Consider the following 23591-nt stretch of genomic DNA (forward strand, 5'->3'; position numbering starts at 1 on the left):
TCATTTATTAGCTAGATAAGTCATTTATCTCTTCCTGAGTTTTAGTTTTCCCATCTAACAAATGGAGATATCAACTCACTCATAGAATAAAATAAAATAATGTATATAAAGTAAGTGCTTTGCAAACCCTATAGCACTATGTGAATGTGCACTCTGATCATGACTTTTAGTAGTACAGTAATTTTTCCCTACTTTTATTATTGTAAGTGTTCAAAATGTAAAATTAAGATGAAGTATGACCAATATTGCTCTTTGTCTTTTTAATACATTGTCCATGCATTTGATTACCATACTGCCTTACAGATTTTGAATATATCTTGGATAAAAAGAAAAAACCTTTTCCTCATAGAAATCAGGGTGTGTTCTTGAATGAGCTGCCAAGTGTATACTGGAGACCAGATACCCATGATAGTAGGTCAGGACTGCCACCAGGAGCACAAAGGTAAATTGTATTCAAATTCTAGATTTTGTTGGGCCAAAGTCATATTATACAATGAATTTATCAATCAAAAAGGACATCTTTGCTATATTTTTGCATAAATTAGCTTGTCAGTTATATGTAATTTAAGTAGGATATTTTGATGTTCTAATTCCTTTAATTTTTGTTATTTTAAAACAGCGTTTTGCATATGGTAGGCATTTAAGTGTTTGTTGAATTGAAAACATTTTTGTTTCCTGGAAACTTGTACTTATTCAGTCTTATTTTGATATCAAAAATAAATGTTCTTTTGTTCTATATAAGGGTTGCTTTGGAATTTTTGGATTCACGAGCATTTTGTAAAAACATCCCCCACTTAAAAGGAAGATCTGCTATGAAAAAAAGACATCTGGAAATTTTGGGTTATCGTGTGATTCAGGTATAGTACAAGCTCAAAATGTCCTACTAGAAAAAACTAAACCACTTAGGAGCACTGCATATAAATGTATTTTTCTAACATCTAGCACGCTACCTGGTAGATAGTAAGTGTTCAGTAAATGCTAGTTGATTGATTGATGTTTTATACTAATATGAAATGGGCAAAATTATTTCATTAACTTGAAAATTCCAGGGGCAGCGCAGTGGATAGAGCACCGGCCCTGAAGTCAGGAGGACCCGAATTCAAATCCAGCCTCAAATCAAACACTTGACACTTATTAGCTGTGTGACCCTGGTCGAGTCACTTAACCCCAATTGCCTAAAAAAAAGAGGAAATTCCAGAATTCCCTCTTTCATATTTTGAAGAAAGCAGAAAATTCTTATTTCCTCAGTTGTTACTTTCTTTGGAAAACGTGTTGACTTGAGAGCAGAGGGGGGCCAGTGCAGAGGGGAAAGAATCATGAAATCACAGACCTAGAGTTGGCAAGGGCCTCAGAGGCCATCTATCCAGTCTTCCCTCTACCCCCCCGCCCACCTCTCTCCCTACCCTCATTTTACATGTGAAGAATCTGAGGTCCAGAATGCTAGGTGACTTGCCCAGGGTTACAGAAGGCACTAAGAGGTAGAGGTGGGATTTGAAATCAGGTCTTCTGACTCCAAAGTCATCTCTTTCCCCTGAAGAGGTAAGGTTGAGAGATAGGTTAAGCACACTCAAGAAAACTCCCAAGTATTGGCCTTCAGAAGAAGAGAGAAGAAAGAAAACAGAGGGAACAGAGGGAGGTGTTCATAAGAAACATGATACCATTAGCTGCTGTAGATCTGTGGGATGTGATAGGAACCAAATTCTTGCTAGAGCTCGGCTTCATAGTAGCTTTTATCTTTTTTTTTGATAGGTTATATATCTGAATCTAAGAACTGAAGCAAACGTAACCTGAATCTTCTATCTTACAGATCCCTTATTCGGTATGGAATTCTATGGAATTATCAACAAAGGATGCCTGGATGGAGTATTTGAGAGAGCATATGTTTGCATAAGTCAAATCATAATTATAGTCTTTATCTATTATATATCACATCTTAGATTTAAATTATAATAGAAAATATGAGTTTGATTAAAAATGGTATTGTGAAATATTTAAGACTGATTAAAAAAAGATTTGTAGTTTTGTTTGTTTTGTTTGTACTTCTTCAGAGTTTTTTTTAAATTGTATACTTTTTCCCATGAAGCACTCTTCCTTCTTTTAGTATGAAAGTCATATTTTTTTTTTACTTAACAACAGATTGTTAATTATATTTGAATATATATTTTTAAGAGCATTGTAATCAGGCAGTTTATTGACACCTGAGGCCTTGCTGAATCCTGATAAAGAGATTTATAACCCACTAGTTTTCTATTTGCTTCAAGTCAGGGATCTGGATCATACAGGCTTTATCTTGGAGCAATTTAAAGTGAACAACAGAGAAGATATATTCTCCTCAATCTTGCCCAAATATATGTAATACTAACTCTGTGATGTTCAAGTAGCCAAATATTATTGAATCATACCAATTTAAGACATTTTATTGACACTATTGTCATAACTGCGTATATTTCACACCTTTCTTTGTGACCATTCCAGTCAGAAGTTGCATTTTGATTTTTAAAGCAAAGATGTGCTAAAATGTAGCCTTTAAAATGGTCAATGACTGCATGAAGCTCCGAACGAGACGAAGTGAAGAGTATCAGTCCAGTGTGTCACCACGCCGTGTTGATGCAGCCAGTACAAAAAGTCTTTTAAAATTACCTGTGTGTTTTTATCAGATAGTAATAGCGAATGCTGGTTGAATTAATCACGTTTGTTCCTAAACTGCCATTACATTGTTTTTCTTACATGTGACCGTTGTCAAGTGCTAAATGCTGATCTAAGGTATCAAATCAGGTCAGTATTTTTGTGTCCTGTAAAGAAAAAGCATCGGTATTCTACTTCAGTGGGGAAATTACTGAATTAATTAGTCTAAAATCGGAAGTAAATTTGATCGTATTTCAGAAGGGAGGCAGCCACAGCCTAATTCTAAAAGTAGTCTCAAGGTTTCTGGTAAAATGGCTCATGCAGAGAAGTCCAGTCTCTTTTTGAAAGCAAAATAAGACTGAGTAATTGAACAAGTGACTATTGTAAAGATGTCTAACTTTTGAGGGGGTGTGTGTGTGGTTGTGGTGAGAAATGTACATGCTCTCTACCTGGAGCCTAAGCAACCTGGACACAGTTTCTTCTGGAGCTCTCACAACTTATGTGAAGAGATCAAAGAATGATTTTCTTTACTGCTTGCCACCTTACATTTCCAAACAGTGGACCTTCCATGCACATAAAAACCCAACAAGGAACATATCATTCAGTAGGTTAATGACTAAATTAATTTCCTTACTGGTACTCCCCCGATTCCCCACCCCCTGCAAAAAAAAAAAGAGAGAGAGTAGCTTATGGAGTTCTCTGATTTTGAATTTTTAAAGATAGAATCACTGATTTATTGGTAAACCAAAGAAAGTTGGAAATTGGAACATGCTGCACAGGCTTGTAAAGAGAAATAGGAAAAAGAAAGAACACTCAAATTTGACTATTTTACTTCAACACTTTTTCCCTTAAGTGATGAAAAGATCCTTTAATGGTCTTAAACACCATTTCTGAAATCTTGCATTATTTTCTTTATTACTAAGCACAATATTAATATCTCATTATTTTGATGTATTGAGGAAATTGGCAATAATTTTTAACTTGATACAGGAGAAACAGAAGGGTTTTTTGTTTTTGTTAAAAAAAAATAGACACATTCCATCCTCCAACTTCAACTGTAATTGAAAATGAATGTAAAAGTAGCCTAATAATACAAATGATAGCTATAAAGGCACAGACAATTTGAACTTAATATCTCTTTACAGACATTTGGATCAGACAGATTACCAACAAGATTGTATAAATTCAATTTTATCTTTCATCTCCTTTTAGAAATCTTCTTTATGATGACTGATTATTACATTAAGAATATATTTACTTTCATTATCTACAAAAGTTGCCAACATTTCAGACAATGACACAGTAACAATAGATTTCTATATAAATTTCTGTACAGTCTTTTTAAAACACAACAAATTAAAAATCCATAATTAAAAACTCCCACCTATTACATTTTGTCACTTTTCTTGTCTATAATTTAGACAGTTTGAAAAGATTGAAGCGTGTTGCCAGGCAGCTAGCTCCTGAGGCATAACGAATCTCCTTTAACATGCCAGCCCATTCTTTTTTATCATCTTCGTACCTGTTTAAGGGGTGGGATTGAAATTGGTTAATATGCATTCGAAACTGCTCTGTCTTAAAGGCTTATTATTTTACTAACAAGAGTTAGTATGTGGATATCCTTGAGGGCAACTGGACCAAAGATTCTACCCCAAATGACCTTAAAGGAGGTCACATGCCCACCTGGTTGATTTATTGTTCCCAAAACTAAGCCTGTTTTGAATTAGTAGTTTAAGCTTGAGCGTTATCTATTGCTACTGTGGCCATGTTGTTTTTTCTTTTCTCTTTTAAATTATGAACTCAACATATCAACATGAACATTTGTATATACAGAGAACAGAAAAAAGACCGACTTGTGTATGAAACACATGACTCTTACTGCTGTATCTAATTTTGATCAATCAATCAACAAGCATTTAGGAAACATCTATGCATTAGGCACTTGGATACAAATGCAACCAATGAAATCGTCCCTACTGTTAAGCACTGATAAATGGTGAGCCCAGTCACTGTCTAACTGTTTATCCAATCATTGAATCAATAGCTGTTATGTCTGAGTCAAGATTTTTGTCTGGACCCCGGGCTTCATCTTTGTAATGGACTACTGGCACTGAAACTTATTCCTTAGATGCATATTTATTGGCACTGTACTAACTTGTAATCTTAGGAAATTGCCTGAGGCACCAAGAGGTTAAGTGACGCCTACATAGATTGTATGTCGGGGGCTGGACTTGATCCCAGGTCTTTTTTACTTCAAGACTAGCCCTCTATTTTCTCATCAAGATAATGGGTCTTAATAATCTCAATAATTATTTCAGCTCCACTTTTATCCTGCTTATGTGATCAGAGTTGAAAAATTAATTGCCCCTTTTTAACTAGACAGTTTTTGACTATTATCTGAAGATTTTTTTCTGAGTTTCTGAACTTGATGGCAATTGAGAGCTGGTCTCTTTCTAAAAGTGCTTCTTAAGCTAAAGATGTAAAATGATAATGATACAAAGTTAGCCAGGACCTAGGCAAGATACGCATCATCAAGTTTAATTTCTTTAATGTTTCAAAAACTAATTCTCAGATGGCAATAAGACCATAAGGAAAATCTTTATGCCATATGATAAACAATTGTGTTCCCCTTATGCAAGCAAAACTTTGTGCCCAGTGTTCTCTATAGATGGCTCTAAACTATTAACTAATAAACAGTTTATTATTAACATACTGAAAAATAGTACAGAACCTGGGGCAGCAAATTAACTTAAGGAATAGTTTTAATAGTTTAAGGGAAATGTGACTACATTTAAGCAACAGGAGGTTTAAGGTTAAATGAAGCTTGAATAATTGGAGTTTCCAATTAGGTTGGTTTCTATCTGTAGCTCATAAAACATGGTAAATCTTTATTTTTCTGAACAAAAGAAAACAAAGGGGATGGAAATTTTTCATTCAAGTTATGAGAAGAAATTACAGCATTTTCAGTAGCAAGGTTTAGAATGTGATGCTCAGAAGTGGGCATTTTCATCCAGTTTAACTACTACAGGCTTAGGAATATAGGAACAAATAAGCTTGAGGGGATTACCAAGGTTGTCAGCATCACTGGCCTAAGATTAAAATTCTGCTGTCCCAAACACATTTCAGAAAGGTCTCTCTTGCCCTTTTATTCATTTTATAAAAAGATATTATCTGTAAAGCCAGTGATCTTCTTTTATTCCCTGTCCTATGATTGGACAGTATTTATCCTCTTGCTATTCTTTTTGCTCAGTCTCCTCACTTTCTCTGTGGTATTCAAGGCTCTTTGGTCTTTTATTCCCCAGATCCCAGTGAGGATCATGGAATGTTACATGAGATTTAAGATAGGTTCATCTTTACTCCACTTTGCACTTTCTTATGACATCATTAGTGGGAACATAGCCTCAGTTACCTGATCACTCTTCCAAAGCCTTCACCACCCCCATCCTCTCTTTCATTATCTTTTTCCTGTTTCCTGTCTTTCTGTATCTCATATCCCCTACTAATTGTAGTCTGTTTCCTCTTCTGAATATCTGAAGGTGCTCCTCTTCTTCCCTGAAAGCTTCATATGTTAATCCTTCCTGTCTTCTTGATCTTTTTAGAAACTCCCTTGTAGGATGATCAGCCATGTCCTGTTCCTTTGCATGATGGCAATAGGACCATAAGGAAAACCCAGAAGTCTCTCTATATGCACACTTGGATTTAATTATGAAGATTATTCTCAAATTTACCTATGCAGCCCTTAACTTTCTCCTTTTGTATTTGTAGCATCCCCAGCATTTAGTTTAAAATACAGTGGCACAGAAGATAGAGTGCTAGACTTAAAGTGAGGAAGACCTGAGTTTGAATTCTGCCTCAGTCATTCTCTAGGGGTGTGACCCTGGATAAGTCACTTAACCTTTGTCTGCCTCAGTTTCCTCATCTGTAAAATGGGGATGATAATAGCACCTACCTTATGGGCTTGCTGTGAGGATCAAATCAGGTAATGTAAGTAAAGTGCTTTGCAAATCTTAAAGTGCTATATAAATACTAGCTATTTTTATTATTGTTTCCCCCCCCTAAATCTACCTCTTCCTCTAAGTTCCCTGTTTCTGTCAAGGTCACTACCATTCTTCCAATCACCCAAATTTGCAATCTAGGAATCATCTTCAGTTGTTCACTCTCGTTTCCCACCCCCTTATCCCCCCCAGATCCCAAAGAGTTGCCAAGTTTTATCAATTCCACTTTCTTAATATATCTTATTGTTTCCCTTCTGTCTCCTAATGCCACAACCACTCTAGTTGAGGCCCTTATCACCTCTTGCTTGAAGTAGTGCAAAGGCTTCCTAATTAATCTCTCTGCCTTCAAGTCCATCCTCCACCCAGCTGCTAAATGGAGATCTCTAAAGCCTGGGTTTGACCAGGTCACTCCTCTCCTCACGAAGTTTTAGGGACTTTATACTGCCTTTAGGATAAAATGCAGACTGTTTTGTTTGGCTAATAATAGCCAGCATTTACACAGCACTGACTTGGTACCAGGCACTGTGCTAAGCACTTTACAAATATCTAATTTGATCCTGGTAACAACTATGCTATTACTATCCCCATTTTACAGATGAGGAAATGGGCATTTAAAAAACCCTTCATAATCTGATCCTAGCCTACGTTTCCATGCTGATTACACAATGCTCCTCCACACACATTCAATGCTCCAGCACAACTGGCCTCATTATATAACATTCCATCTTCTTTCTCTGAAGCTGTTCCTCAGTCCTGGAATGCTATCCCTCATTACCCCTGCCCTTAGGAAACTCTAGTTCCCTTTAAGGCTCTGCTCAAGCTATGTCCCCCAAAAGGCTTTTCCTGATTGTTAGTGACTATCCCACCCTCTACTTCCCCCTTCCCCCCCCACCCGTGCCCCATGTATATTTATTTTTGTATATATCCTGTTTCTAGCTATTTATGAACATGCTGTAATCTTCCCATTAGAATGGAAGCATCTTTAAGGCAAGGACTTTTTCACTTTTGTATTTGTATTCTCAGTGCCTGGAACATAGTATGCATTTCGAAAATGCTTTTTGATTGATTGCACAGGTTGTCTTCTCCAAGAATATAAGAAACTCAGGCCCAGTCTTAGTGATTTGGCAATTAGCTTTTCAGTTTACCAATTTAAAGTTTGTGCTAGTTTAAGTACATATATGTTCCTTTGCCTTTCCCTTGCTATTTATTACATTCCCACGATGTATTCTTATCCAGGTCCTCATTTGTCTACCTCAATTTGAAAGGCAGCTCAGGCTCAGTACAGAATTTCAGAGTACTAGGACTTGAGAACCTGTATTTTCAACTGTAAATTCTGATAATGATGTCTCTGTTACTCTCAATAGCACCAAAACTTCCTCTAGACTACTTTTCTGTTTCTGGGTCTGTTAAGTCACTCACAGAGGAACCTCTATAAGAAACTCTGATATGAAACTTTGAAATCAAAGTGACTTTAACAATTATTTATTTCTGGGGCAGCTAGGTGGCGAAGTGGATAGAGCACCAGCCCTGAAGTCAGGAGGACCTGAGTTCAAATCCAACCTCAGATACTTGACAACTAGCTGTGTGACCCTAGGCAAGTCACTTAACCCCAACTGCCTCACCAAAAAAACAAAAAAAAGAAACCAATTATTTATTTCATAGACACAGGCATGAAATGTGGCAAATTTAGTTGAATAACATGAGGAAGCCAAAGTCATGAAGAACCTAACATCCTAAAAGCAAAACACCTTGTTACAGTATTTGTAGGCATTTTATCTTTTTTTTTCCTTTTTTCAAATGCTTTTTCTTCCAGTTGACTAAATTAACCACCTTCAGCTAATTAAAGTTTTCTTTAAATCAGATTCAGCATTTAATTCATGACTGCATGGAATACTCCCAAGGCCAAATAAAGAATGTTCGTCAGCAATGTAATGTAAAGAGAATCTGGAGGCGTAGACCTGGTTTGGATTTCTGGTTGTGTGACTTGGCCTTTCTAAGCCTTAATTTTATCATCTATAAAATGCAGCATTAATGTCCTCACAGGGTTGTTTTGAAAATCCAATAAAATGAAATATGTAGCAAAGCATTTTGTAAAGAATAACGTGCTATAGAAATGTCAGCTGTTAGCTAAACTACTTTAGAAACAGCATTAACTCTCACTTTCATAGGGTACTATTTTAAGACATCAACATTACAATTTCTAGTCAGAGTAGTGGCTCAAAGGTTTAATTTGGGTTCTGAGAGTATGTAGCTTACTACCAAGAAGTAGTTTTCTTTCTGAGAGAATCTGTCCATTCTTTCATACAAAAATTGTTTTTTTTTCCATTTAGATTTAACAGAAAAATTGGAATAAACAGAACTTACTTCCATATATCATTGACTTCCGTGGGGGCAAATTCCTGGGACTCAAGTTGAATCATAGCAAACCCACCAATAGCATAAAGAGATCCAGACATACTGACTAAACTGATAGAACTTCTCTCTTGGGGAAATTCAGGCATCACTTCCCACCTAAGCATTATTAAAAACAAATAAGTGTTAGCCAGAAGCTAAAGCACACAACAACTCATAAGCACTGGTAAGAGCTAACATACTCACTTATTGGTGGTAAGATCAAAAGCTTCAACTGAAGCTGAGAGGCCATCTTCTGTGACACCTCCTGCAATCACAATTTTGCCTTTATGGATTGCCACTCCAAACATGGAACGAGGGGTTTTCATTGGGGCCAAATCTTTCCAGTCTCCTTTTTTGGAGTTGTAAATAAATACCCTATTTGTACATTTTCTGTGAACATGAACACAAATGAGGTTATTCAGTATCTTGGATTTTTAAAAAAGACAGCTGAGTAGCTGACCCCTTTGGCAGTTTTCATTATGAAATATGGTATTTGGTAACAGGAGACAGACAAATGTTTATAATGCTGCTATCCAAAGTGTTCTTAATTTGTACGCAGATCACGTGGTCATCAGTTAAGAATAATTCCTGACACCACTCTGTTCCTCGCCTATGCCACGCCTGTAAAATGATGATTGTGGAATGACATTCTCAGTTAAAATCTCTAGATGATATGCAAATGGAAATAGTCACAGACCAGTTCTACCCACAGGGGAGAATGGGGTTTTCCCAGGAAAACTGAAAAGAAGAATCTCTTAAGTTGAGCATTAACATAAACATTTTGTGAGATTATTTGCAAAGGAGCAGATTATACACATATCTTCTTTAAGTATATCCTGTATGTTGCACCCATGTATTTTAAAGAAATTATAGACTAAAAGAAACTATTATATATAACATATATGTATGTAATACATATAGTTTAAAAGAAACTATAGACTATAAAGCAGACTGTTGCCCAGTATGGTCATTGTGGTTAATGAGTAATGTAGGAAAGGGCCATGATTGTTCTCCTTCTAATTTTTAAATGCTGACCAAAAAAATGATCTTATTCTCCTATATACTTTTGTGTTCTATAATTTTAGAAATCAACTTTTACAGGCACCAGCCAAAGAACTTCAACAGAACTCTGATTATACTTCAACAGAACCATGATTTCATTAACAAGGGCACTTTTCTTTATCAGTGTAGTTTGTATCCTACCCATGTCTTCTTGGGCTATATTCTTGTCTGTGTGTTCCTTAAGTTTTCCATAGAGGATGTACCTAATGTGCTAGTGGTCTCACTTAGATTCTTTTAGTACATCATAGCTATAGAGTGCAACACTCAGGCTGCTCATCTGTTATCTCTCCTTAATCTTGCTGCATGACCAGCCTCTCTTCTTTTCCAGTTATACTTACAATCTTGCTCATAAGGTATGATTGGCCACATGCTATAGCTTGCTTATTCCTAACCTTGTTTTTTATTGCCATTTGGTTCATGTGAAATCATGATGCTTTTGAAATCTGCAGTGTTGTAGCATCATGGGGAGAATGCTAATATTAGAAAGATGGGGTTTTGTGCCAGAGAGCAACTAGGGACCATTAAAGCACAATGAAGTTTCTCAGTTGTGTTCCAGCTTGATTTCTTCCTTTGATTCAATTCTAGGCCTAGATTATTATCTACGCCAGGTATCTATCTAAGCACCTGTCCAAAGTATTTATACAGATAGACTAAGTCAGTGTTGCTTGTCCAACTTCATGGCACAATCTAGTCAATATTAGTTCTTTCTCACTTTCGCTTTTGCCATGTGGGTTCCTAGGATCCAGCTTCTCTCACTTAAAAATTTTTGATGTGGGGGCAGAGCCAAGATGGCAGCGTGAAAGCAGTGACTTGCTTGAGCTCTCCTTCAACCCTTCTAAACACCTGTAAAAAAATGGCTCTAAACAAAAAGATAGAGTAAAACAAATTTCCAGCCCAAGACAGCCTGGATGGTTGATCAGAAAGGCATATCGCGCCGGGCGAGTAGAGGAGCACAGTTCGGTGTGGGCACGCAGGCCGCAGCAAACCTGGAGCAGGCCTCAGAGGACTGAATCACAGGCAGCTGTGGTGGTTTCCAGACTCCTCAATCCAGGAACTCCAAAGACAACTTAGAACATCAGTGGGAAAAGTCTGTGAGAGAGGAGCTAGGTCAGAACCAGATCCAGAGCACGGAATGCAGGAACTGGGGCGGTGGCTGCGTCCTGAGCTTCCAGCCCACAGACTGAGGTGGAATCAAGTGGCTGATCAGAGGGGCATTGCAGGGATCTCTTTGCCAGTACTGAGGCAGGAATCTCTTGCTTTGCCGTGCTTGGATCTGGGTCACAGTTCTAGGTGGTGGTCCTGGGGTGAGGAGGAGTGCTGGCATGGTGGAGCTTGTAGTGGGGGTAGAGAGGAAACCCTCTTCACAGTTCCAAGAGAGAAAAGACTGCTTGTGGCCAGTCGCTCAAAGACCAGAGCACAGGCCAGGAAAAACACCTTGACCCTTATCATACCATCTTGGAAGAACTAAAAATTTACAGGTCCCTAGAAGTATCTCCGAAAACAGCTGTACAAACCCCTGAAGCTTGGGACAGTACATTCTCCACATTGGAAGCAGCCTCTTACTTTAACAAAGAGTTTAAAACTCAAGTAGTTGGCTGGGATCATAAGCAAACCCGCAAAAAGAGTCAGACTGTATTATCTTACTTTGGTGACAAAGAAGATCAAAACATACAACCAGAAGAAGACAAAATCAAAGCTCCCACATCCAAAGCCTCCAAGAAAAATATGAATCTGTTCCAGGCCTTGGAAGAGCTCAAAAGGGATTTTGAGAAGCAAGTAAGAGAAGTAGGAAAAACTGGGAAGAGAAATGAAAGTGATGCAAAAAATCATGAAAAACAAGTCAACAGCTTGCTAAAGGAGACCCAAAAAATACTGAAGAAAATAACACCTTAAAAAATAGCCTAACCCAAATGGCAAAAGAGGTCCAAAAAGTCAGTGAGGAGAAGAATGCCCTAAAAAGCAAAATTGGCCAAATGGAAAAGGAAGTCCAAAAGCTTACTGAAGAAAATACTTCCTTAAAAATTAGAATAGAGCAATTGGAAGCTAGTGACTTTATGAGAAATCAGACACAGTAGAACAAATCCAAAAGAATGAAAAATTAGAAAACAATGTGAAATATCTCATTGGAAAAACAACTGGCCTGGAAAATAGATCCAGGAGAGAGAATTTAAAAATTATTGGACTACCTGAAAGCCATGATCAAAAAAAGAGCCTAGACATCATCTTTCAAGAAATTATCAAGGAAAACTGCCCTGATATTTAGAACCAGAGGGCAAAATAGAAATTGAAAGAATCCACGATCTCCCCTGAAAGAGATCCCCAAAGGAAAACTCCTAGGAATATTGTAGCCAAATTCCAGAGTTCAGGTCAAGGAGAAAATATTGCAAGCAGCCAGAAAGAAACAATTCAAGTTGGTGGAAACACAATCAGGATAACACAAGATTTAGCAGCTTCTACATTAAGGAGCAGGGCATGGAATATAATATTCTGGAGGGCAAAGGAGATAGGATTACAACCAAGAATCACCTACCCAGCAAAACTGAGTATAATCCTTCAGGGGAAAAAATGGTCATTCAGTGTAATAGAGGACTTTCAAGCATTCTTGATGAAAAGACCAGAGCTGAATAAAAAATTTGACTTTCAAATACAAGACTCAAGTGGAACATGAAGAGGTAAACAGGAAAGAGAAATCATAAGAGACTTATTAAGGCTGAACTGTTTACATTCCTGCATGGAAAGATGATATTTATAACTCATGAGACCTTTGTCAGTATTAGGGTAGTGGGAGGGGAAAAAATTACATGTATGTATAGTAGATAGATAGATAGATAGATAGATAGATAGATAGATAGATAGATAGAGGGCACAGGGTGAGTTGAAGATGAAGGGGTGATATCTGGAAATGAAAATTAAGGGGTGAGAGAGGATTATACTAGGAGAAGGAGAAAGGGAGAGGTAGAATGGGGTACATTATCTCGCACAAAACAGACAAGAAAAGGTTCTTACAGTGGAGGGGAAACAGGGGAAGGTGAGAGGAAATGAGGGAATCTTATTCTCATAGGATTTGGCTTAAGGAGGGAATAACATACACACTCAATTGGGTATGGAAATCTGTCTTACCCTACAGGAAAATAGGGGAGGAAGGGGACAAGAGAGCAGGGGATGATAGAGAGAAGGGCAGATTGGGAAAGGGGTAATCAGAAGGAAGTACTTCTGAGAGGGACAGGGTCAAAAGAAAGATAGAATAAATGGGGGGCAGGATAGGATTAAGGGAAATAGAGTTAGTTTTTACAACAAGTCTACTAGGAAGTGTTTTGCCTAACTGCACATGTATGGTCTGTATTGACTTGCTTGCCTTTTCAATGAGGGTGTATGGGGTGGGAGGAAGGGAGAAAATTTGGAACCCAAAGTTTTAAAAACACATGTTTAAAAAAAATGTTTCCACATGCAACTGGGAAATAAGAAATATAGGAAATGAGGTACAGAAATCTATTCTGCCCTACAGGAAAATAGAAGGGGAAGGGGATAAGAGAAGGGGGGGAAGAGATAGAAGGGAGGGCAGACTAGGGGAAGGGGTATTCAGAATACATGCCATCTTGGGGTGAGGGGAGGGGCAAGATGGGGTGAAAATTTGGAATCTTGTGGAAGTAAATGTTGAAAACTAAAAATAAATAAATTTATATAAAAAAATAAAAATTTTTGATGCATTGTATAGCAACGCAAATAATGCTTCTCAACAAACAGCCATACCAATCCCTTTACAAAGTACATTCACTGAAAGTCAAGAAAACTACCCAATAAGGTGATTATAACTCATAGTATTTGTCATCTTCCACTTTTGTGGTTGAATTGTTGTTAACAAAAATGTAGTCGGTATGCTCTTGTTTTATCTTGCCTCATATTTACATTGTTACAGTCTTTGCACATAATGATCTTTTCTCTCTGCTTTCTTTAGTTGGCATACAAGTCTTCCTTTGTTTCTCGGATTGAAAATAATTTGATTACACAAATAAGGATTGTGAGTAACATTTTTTTCTAGTATGGTACAACTTGCCAGAATGGGGACTTCAGTGTCATAGCCTTTGAGCCCATAGGGTCACTTTCATGCCACCATGACACATTAGAACTTTGTGGAGGTAGAAGAACAAACTGATAGAAAAATGCATATTGCCTAGCCAAGTATCCAAACAGGCAGCTGGTTGAATCAGTCTCTCCAATTAGTCTGTGTATATAAATATTGGCAGGCATTGTAGCTGGACAATGAATTGGACCCAGAATTTAATAAGATGGAGAAAGAAGGCTAGAATCTACTTTTGAAATTGTACAGCACTTTAAGTTATTCCAAGTTGCTCCCTGTAGGAGAAGCTCTTCTCTTTTAAAAACTAATATTCTCCTACTGACACTATGTGTTATAACTACTTTGAGGAAACAAAATTACAAGTAACACACGTATTTACATAGCAATAGATATGTAGTGGGTATAGGTAGGCTGCACTATCACACTAGTACAAGAAATGATTTTGGAGATGGAAGATAGATAGAAATCATCTGGTCTAAATCTCTCATTTTACAGATGAGAAAACTGAGGCCCAGAGATGTGAAATGACTTTTTCAAAGAAAGAATCAGGATCTGAACCTAATTCTGACTCAAAAATCCAATGCCCTTTTCAGCATATTCACTTGCCTCCAAAAATACATAAGCCCCCCAAAAGAGGTAGGTTAATCATGTATCAGGAATGAGAGACAATCAGCACAGATGCTGAACTGGAGTCCCTGTTGGATTCTTGGATAGGAATAGACAAGATTCAATCTGCTTCAGTTATTAGAGAGAGGACCCATACTAATCAAATAATAGATTCAATGCACAGAATTATAAAATGTGTTTTGTAACAAAGAGAATCTCAAAATTTTTTCCACAAACAAAACTTTTCTTTTTTAATTCTTAATAGTGGTCTTTGGACCATAAGAATCCAAATAAGCATTGCAGCTAAGGTCTACCTAGAATATAACTTTGAACCTAAAAGTTCTAGAAGTGGTAGCAAACAAACAAATTAGTTTTCTTCAAATTTTATGAGAATAACTAGTGTAATCTGGTATCATCTTTTAGACACTATCTCATTTCAAAAGACTTCTCTTTGGCATTTGTCAAGCAAGGCTATTCTCTCCTCATATTCTTAAGTATATCATGTCATAGTAATATAATCATTTCCTGACCACTAATGAACAGCAGCCAAAGGAAAACATTTAAATTATTTGGCAAGGTTACAATGTTTTGCAAGTCACAGCACTACATGCCTGCCACTTTTTCATTCAATCTGTTTCCAGAAAAATAAAAGGAATATCCCTAGGTGAGGTGATGATCTACCTTCCATTGAAGTCATTTAGACCTCTTGGCTGGTACCAAATAAAACATCACTATTCCAATAAATTGTATTTGCATGTGGATGGATATTTTACCAGGATACAAAATGTTACTTTCATGCTTTTTAACTGAATGCTCTGTGCTACATTTGTCATCTTTGATGAATGATAGAAAATTTTTTAGAAGTTGTGTTGTCAGCACCAAAATACAGGCATTGTTCCCTTACTCCTGAGAGCAGTGTGGTCTGTGGTAAAGCACTGTGGCTTTGGAGTCAGAGGCCTGGGGTTCAGCTGCTGGCTCTACTAACTTACTACCTTGCTGAACTTGAGAAAACTACATCACCTTTCTGGGCTTTGGTTTTCTTGTCTGTAAAATGAAAATGTTAGACAAGACAATCACTAACATCCCTTCTGGATCTCATCCTATGACTCCACCTTTCTAATATTACAAAATTGTGGTCAAATGCCTGCACATTACGTGGTGCTAATCTGAATAAGTTGTTCTTTCCTTTTATCCCCTTTTCATGATTCTGTGTCATTTAAGTAGCTTCAGGACTCACAAGTCAAGTCAGGATTAGAGGCAAAGTTAAATATAATATAAAGTCCTATTTAACTTTCTTGGGTCAAGCAAACCACTAACTAGATTTCTGATACATGGGAGTCAGTGGCATCATGGGTTAATACAAAAATCAACATAAAAAAAGTACTCATGGCTAAAGTGAGAAAATATCTTGACATTATTATACTAAATTCTCATGACTGTGCTTATTCTGATTAAAACTCACTGGACAACATTCTCACCAACACATAATACAAATCAGCTGTATTACTTAGTACAATAACACTTGAAATACTAAATTAAATAGCCAAATAATTTGTCTATAATTAAGCAGAATAATTAAATTCTATATTTCTTTTCTTTCTTTCTTTCTTTCTTTCTTTCTTTCTTTCTTTCTTTCTTTCTTTCTTTCTTTCTTTCTTTCTTTCTTTCTTTCTTTCTTTCTTTCTTTCTTTCTTTCTGTATAATCAGACAGAAAGAACCTCAATATATCATGGATTGGAGACAGAGCATTCTAACTCATCTCCCATGTAGAGTTCTCTTATTATAACATGAAAGATTCAAATGGGATTTTTATACCCTTTTTTCTAGCATTCTGTTATGCTCTACTCAATTACTTTAGAGGATTTAAAATTTTAATATAGTACTTCTGCCAGAATATGCACAGCATCCTATATAACTTTTTTTTTCAGATTCCTTTATATCTCTATTGATAATAAATTCAGAAAATTTTTATTTTGCTTTCAACACACAAGTTTGAAATTTTACCTTTCACACAGCCAAATTAGAACTTCCCCCCATTTTAGAAATATGAATTCAAAGCAAGAGAGGAGGGCTATTTTATAATAATTCTCCTGGTATAAATCATAAAGAAATTTTAGAGTACTTACTTGTCATCTGTCTTTCCTCCCAGACAATATATCATTCCATTATGTGAAACCACATTATGGCCGTAGACTTTGATAGGAAGCTTTTTTACTTCATTCCATTTTATAGCCCTATATAATTAGAAGGTGAGAGGATGTATGTACTTTCATTAAATACAGGCTTTTAAAAACATGAATGCATAATAGATACTTAATGAATACTTGAATACTTTGTGAAAATAAATGGAATACCAACGTACACAGGATCAAAGCACAAAACTGAATCCAGTGAAGCCTCTGTTTGAAGATCTTTGCCAGCAACTACATAGATTTTGTCATCTGCTTCTCCCAGACCAAAGAGACATCTGGCTGATGGAAGAGGAGGAAGTCCAACCCATTCAGCTGCTACATTATCAAACTGGAAAAACAACGCAATAAGGTTATAGAGGTGGGTAGTGAAAATGCTCAAGGCTGTACTATACACATTTGACAGTACATTAAGGCATTCACAATAGAAAAAAAATCATACCAAAATAAAAAGGGATAGCATTACAACTATGAAGTATTTTTTTTAAAAAATGTTAAAGGCACAATCAACTATAGTAACTAATGTTAACAGGATAATCTTCAGGCCCTAAAGGAAACAAAATCTAGCAGTATAAGAATCCTATTTAAGGCTATCCTTTTCCTTTCCTGATTTTAAAAAATTAAGCTTTACTATCCTGGCAGCACTAAAAACAAACAAAAAACCCCCAACACTTAACTTCTTTTAAAAATTGTACTAAACCTCTAATTTGTTTAGTGTAGAGAACTCCTATTAAAAGAAACTTCTTTACGAATGCAGGTCTGAAATTACTCTGCAATTTAAAATATTACAGCATTGTCTAGAGGAACTGATTGGTTCATTGACTTGCCCAGAGTTATAAAACTAGTAGTGTCAGAGGCAGGATTAAACCAGAATTACTAAATCTTACAGACTAGTTCTCAATCCATTCCACTATGCTGCTCCTCATGGCGCAGCAGATACAGCTTTGAGACTGGAGTCAGGAAAACCTGAGTTTAAATCTGGCATCAGACACTGGCTGTGTGATCCTTGGTAAGTCACTTAACCTCTGTTTGCCTCAGTTTCCTTAACTGCGTGGTTGTGAGGATCAAATGAGATAATAATTGTAAAGTGCTTAGCATAGTACCTGGCACACAGTAGGAACTATTATAAATGCTCCTTTCCTCCCTTCTCCTTCTGAGACATGAGAATAATTCAAAAATTATGGAGACATGAGGTCACATGAAATGTGTGTGGAGTCTCAAGGGGGAGGAGTACAGAACCATCTTTAAGGATATGAGTGATCCTAGGCATCTCATGGCCAAAGAGCCACAGGCAGCATTTCAGTTTAGAAAGGTTTTTATCCTCCTGGCTATAATTAGCATTTCCCCTAAGCCAGTATCCATGCCAGTTGCACCTATCGCTCAGTTCATTGGACAGCTGGAGAATTAAGCAACACTGTTTTGTTCCTTAGGTTTTCTTCTCATTTTTAACTTTGTAAATGTTCTGTTTCTAGTTTTATTGATGTTGACTCATGTCAATCTCAGTTGAATTTAAATTTCTTAAAGACTGCTGTTCGAAGTCACTCGAAATACGCTTTTCTCTCTTCTCTTTTCTGCTTTAAGCTAACAACTTTTTCTGTTATAGCTACATCTGCAATTCTAAGTTACCCTTTCTATTGCTTTACATAAAAGTGGATGATGTTGGTTTGGCCAGGGTCAGGATTAAAATGAGGCAATTTTAGGATTTTGCTTTTTGTTTCATAACACTAAGGCATGTGAAAGCTATTTTTGAGAGAATGAAGCGGTACTATAGGACTATTTTTCCTCCTGCTGTTTCCACTTAGCAAAAGTAAATTAAATTCTAATCTTTGAATGGTAAAAATCATTACATAATCACAACTAAGAGATAGGAAGATAGTACTCAAAAAGACATGTTTCTTTGTCTCTCAGAATGCATATCTATGTTCTGACAAGTTAGTTGGTTACAGCATGATGCTACTGAATGTTGGAGAATGAATTCAATGCCAATATGCACCCACGTGGCTTTCATTTCATTTAATAATTATGATATCTAGACTGTCACCAAGGCCATTGAGTTCTTAATTTTTGTATATCTGGACCAAGGAGCTAGTATGGTATAACAGAATACTGAGTATTGGAGGACATAAGTTTTAGTTCAGTTATTTAATCTCCAGTAAAATCTCAATATTTAGGTCTTCAACTTTTTTTTTGTCCTTAAAAATGAGGGGTTTGGACCAGATAATGTTTAAGGTCCTGGTCTTTTCCAACTCTAAATTCTATGAATGTTTAATTTCTATGGATATTTTTATTGTTGTTGTTTAGTCATGTCTGACTCTTCATGACCCCATTTGGGGTTTTCTTAGCAGAGATACTGAAGTAGTTTGCCATTTCCTTCTCTAGCTCATTTTACAGATGAGGAAATTGAGGCAAACAGTGACTTGCCCAGGATCACATAGCTAGTGTCTAAGGCTGGATTTGAACTCATGAAAGAGTCTTCCTTCCTCCATGTGCAGCATTCAATCCTAGGTGCTTTTTACATTTGTATGAAATTTCTCATATTCCCACTGTTTGTAATTTGTAATTAGGAACTAAGCTATTCCAAAACTATTGCTTTAAAGAAATAGTAAAATAATAGAAAGCAAAACCCCAAATCCTCAAATAGTTTAGCCAGCAATACTAGTTTTTTTTTGCAATTAAATTATTTATTTTTAGTTTTCAACATTCATTTCCATAAGATTTTGAGTTTTACAACAATACTAGTTTTAATGAAGTTTTACTATCAAATCTTTCTTTGATTATAGTATGTTCTACCATATCACATAGGAGTTTTGGCAGGGAGTTAGGAACTATAGCTGAATTGTTATTCATAATTGCTTTCAGAATGAAAAGAAGTCATTCGTTAGGCTTATAGAATAAAAAATGAGAACTGACAGCAAAAAAGGGAAGTGCAGGCGAGAAATAAAAAATGAGTATTAGAGGCAGCCTAGGGTAATGAACAAAAACTAAGGACTTTCCAGGTCTGGGGAAGACTTGACTCAAATCTTGTCTCAGATACTTACTAGGTATATGACCAAGGGTAATTACATCACTTAACCTGAGATTGTTTCCTCATCTGTAAAATTGGGATTAAAAACAGTTGTTATATATATATATATATATTCATATATATATATCTATCTATCTATATATATATTCATATATATAGATATATATATATATATATATATATATATCACTGAGCTATTGTGAGGTTCAAATGAAATAATATATGTAAAAAACTTTGCAAATGTCAAAGTACTAAGTGTCAGTTATTATTATTATTATCATTATAGTAAATGAAATTGGGAACCAATTCTAGGTGAATTTCATCTAAGACTTATATGAAATAAAACTTCAGCAAAGTCAAGTTTTTTTTTCAGAATTACTCTACAGATACAATTACTTCTTATGATGTAATAATCAATTTTGTTCTTGTTATTCAGTGAATCATTATATTCTTTTGTGTATGATTATAGCCTTTGTCATTGAATTTACTCATTCTGAAATTGATGTCATTACTGAATTTAAAATTGGGGGGGGTTGATGTTATTTTTTAAATTGTATTCAGATACTGAGGAGTATGGCCTATGTATGCCTTGGAAATAAATATTTCATTTCACAATGAACTTCTCTGGAATTATGGAAATCAAGAAAAGATATACAATATTTAGGCATTTATAAGTAGCAGTGACTATGATATTGTTAGCTATGATTAAAGCTAGTATTTTATAAACAGTGTCACATATTTTAAAAATACTCTGTGAAAGTAATTTTGAGGTGTTATTTTTACTTACAGTTTGTCATTCTAACTCAAATGCCTATCTGTTCTATGCCATAATTAAGTCATAAGCTAAATGAACTCTTAAGAGCTTATAACTACAGTAGTGGTATTGGCAGTACTAAAGTTCATAAGCCACTGATTTAATTTAAAACTATTAGTTATTTGCTTTGATCATAGGTAAACACCTCTCCTCAAATGAAATGGTTTATCAGTGATTTTTCAGTCACTAGCTCCTCAAACTATGTGTATATAAAACTGAAAAAATTCTCTAGTTCCATAAATCAGGTCAAGTTGATATAGATAAAAATGTCAAGGTGGTTATAACCTTAAGAAATATTGTGATGTTATAAGAATTAAGAATTCTAAATAGGCTTAATTCAAATTAGCATGAATGGATAATTTTTTTCTAGAAGGTAATAAAGTACATCATTAATTAAAACATGGGTTATACAAGCTAGCTCTGTTTAATTACAATAAGACTCATAACTATACAAAAAAATGAAATTTCATCTCTAAAAATAAAGATTTTTCAGACCCACCACTCAAAGTATCTCATGGAATCCTGGGGTAACAGATGACTATCTGACCAATTAGTTCTTACTCATAAGAATTATGTAGATCATTTTTCTTTAAAAGAAAATATTAACCAATTTTTCAAAAATAAAACCATACCAGACTAAACTTAATTTTGCCAATAATGACGTATTTCATTAGCATACTAGGAATGCTACATAAGAATTATAACCACCTTTCAACTTATCAGTGGAACATATGACACATCTAACTTCAATTTATTTCAATGTATGGATAATCCTGAAACATCATTTAACTATTATTTGCAACCCCATTCCTTGTGAAACCTTTTATAGAAATGCCAAAAAACAAACAAACTGACTAAAGGTTTCACCTCTCTTCCTTGCCTCTGCCCACCTGTTAGTAAACATACTAAAGAGCTATTAAGGGACTGGAGGAACAATGGTAAGCTAGTAGTCTGAATAACCCAACAAGTTGGATCATTAGCTCCTGAATAACTGAGAGCTCTACACATGCCACTATTTGCACAGCAATAAAGGGGTTTCTACCTGAAAGAAGTATGACTGTAGAGGTTGATCCTTGTTTTCTTCATCTACATACAATCCTCCTACAACATACACTTGATTTTGTTTGGTGACTATGCTGGAATGATTTCTGGGAATCTGCTCAGCCAGTGCAGCAAGATAACATTCATTTTCTGTGGGGTCATAAGCCACTGCAGCTGTGTCATTAATCAAAAGAATGAGGTCTTTGACAAACATTCCATGCCTGGGAATGTCATTCAGGTATCCAGGAAGCAAATCTTCATCACCCACATCACCATTCACCTCACTGCCACCAGTCTTCTCTGCATTTTTGTTAGGCTCAGGGAGTTTTCCTGCAAAAGCATCTTTTAGAATTTTGATTTTTTTCTGTAGGTCAGGGTTGCTTTTAATTATATCATCCTTCTCAACATGATCTTTGAAATATTTTTCTGTCATAAGACGAAAACGGATACAATCAAATACTTCTCCAAGATTTTTTACCCTGTTTTCTTTGTCTGTTCGGACCCATTTCATTACTGCTTCAAACACTGCTTCTTCCTTTTCTACATTTAAGCCATCATTTGAAATAACTGAGATCAGTTCTTGTGGGGAAAGCTGCATAAAATCCTCTTCCTTGCAAATCTGTACAAAGCGATCAGACACAAATTCACGGGCAGATAGCGCGAGTCTTGGGCAGTCAAGAAGAAGACCTAATCTCAGGATGGCTAGACAGTTACCAGGTGCAAGTCTTTTCTGAAGATAGGAAACGCAGACAGTGAACACTGAGGGGATCTGAAAGCGGCTAGCCAAGGCAAAAATATCTTGCACATTTGTATCGTTGAGATCAATACTGGCTGAATAAAGGTATTTGATGATTAAATCCAGGATAGCAGGGTCCACATTATCTAGTACTACCTCCTTTTTTTTCTGCTCATCAATTTCAGATAAGAAATACTCACGGAAATAAGGGCTACAAGCTGACAAAATCAGTCGGTGGCAAGGAAGACTTTTGTCTCCTGCTTTCAGGGTGCAATCGATGAATTTTTTCTCATCCAGGAGATCTTTTAGACCATCCTGAAGAAGGGTAGATTGGTAAAGCCGCAGTTCCTCTGCGAGTTCCCGCTGGGAATCCATTTTGTGAGTAACCTGAGTGAGGAAGGGGAAACTGAAGGCCTTAGCTCCGTGCAGCACACAGGTCTAGCTGTAAAAAAGGCAGATCAATGTGCTTTGCTTAGCTTGAGGCCGTTGCAATTTAATCCTGCTAATAGCTAAATATAGATACACACTCTCACAACTGGAATTTAGGATGGCTAGTTTAGAAAGGAGGGCTGTTCTTGCAGCTGTTATAGACTGAAAGAGGCAACTGGAACTTTTTGTCACTAAGGAAACAGTATGAAACAAGACCTTTAAATTAAGTGGAAGGACAAAGTATATAAAGTATTAGTAAATAGGTGAATGAGGATAAATGAAAAAAAAAACTCTCTACATACAATGAGAGAATTATAAAAATGAGTCATTCTTCAAAAATGTGTTTACCAGGAAAACTGGCCCTTTGAATTAGTGATGCTTCAGTCACAGGAGGATGAGATATGTCTGTATCAGTCAGCTACTTTAAATTTTGATCTCATATAGTCTTAGAAATAAAGTAACATGAAGAAATATTTCATAACAATTTTCCCACAAGTTTTTAGGTAAAACAGGAAAGAATTTTTTCTTCAAAAGAAAGGAAATTATGATTCTTTAAGTATGATTTTAAAATCAATGCTTAAAATAATTTTAAAGACC

General features: G+C 36.0%; 2 protein-coding genes across 5 annotated transcripts in view; one reads left to right on the forward strand and one right to left on the reverse strand.

The window, feature by feature from the left end:
* Positions 1-2023, forward strand: part of FASTKD1 (FAST kinase domains 1) — a 46794-nt gene extending 44771 nt beyond the window's left edge. For 3 of the 4 annotated variants that reach the window (XM_020990920.2, XM_020990919.2, XM_020990922.2), the window contains 3 exons: positions 304-442; positions 743-857; positions 1808-2023. In XM_020990920.2, the coding sequence (XP_020846579.1) occupies positions 304-442; positions 743-857; positions 1808-1891 (338 nt within the window). In that variant the 3' untranslated portion in view covers positions 1892-2023. Of the gene's footprint in view, positions 1-303; positions 443-742; positions 858-1807 lie in introns of those variants that run through there. The other variant, XR_002325431.2, reaches the window with a different exon arrangement.
* Positions 2024-3438: 1415 nt separating this feature from the next.
* Positions 3439-23495, reverse strand: KLHL41 (kelch like family member 41). Its single transcript, XM_020990927.2, has 6 exons — positions 21831-23495; positions 17123-17280; positions 16887-16994; positions 9219-9404; positions 8985-9131; positions 3439-4147 (listed from the first exon to the last, which is right to left on the reverse strand). The coding sequence occupies exons 1-6, from the start codon at positions 22938-22940 to the stop codon at positions 4036-4038; spliced, it is 1821 nt and encodes a 606-aa protein (XP_020846586.1). The 5' UTR covers positions 22941-23495; the 3' UTR covers positions 3439-4035.
* Between the last annotated feature and the right edge of the window lie 96 nt (positions 23496-23591).

This window comes from Phascolarctos cinereus, unplaced genomic scaffold (assembly GCF_003287225.1).
Source record: "Phascolarctos cinereus isolate Bilbo 61053 unplaced genomic scaffold, phaCin_HiC Scaffold_726;HRSCAF=1367, whole genome shotgun sequence".
NCBI lineage: Eukaryota > Metazoa > Chordata > Mammalia > Diprotodontia > Phascolarctidae > Phascolarctos > Phascolarctos cinereus.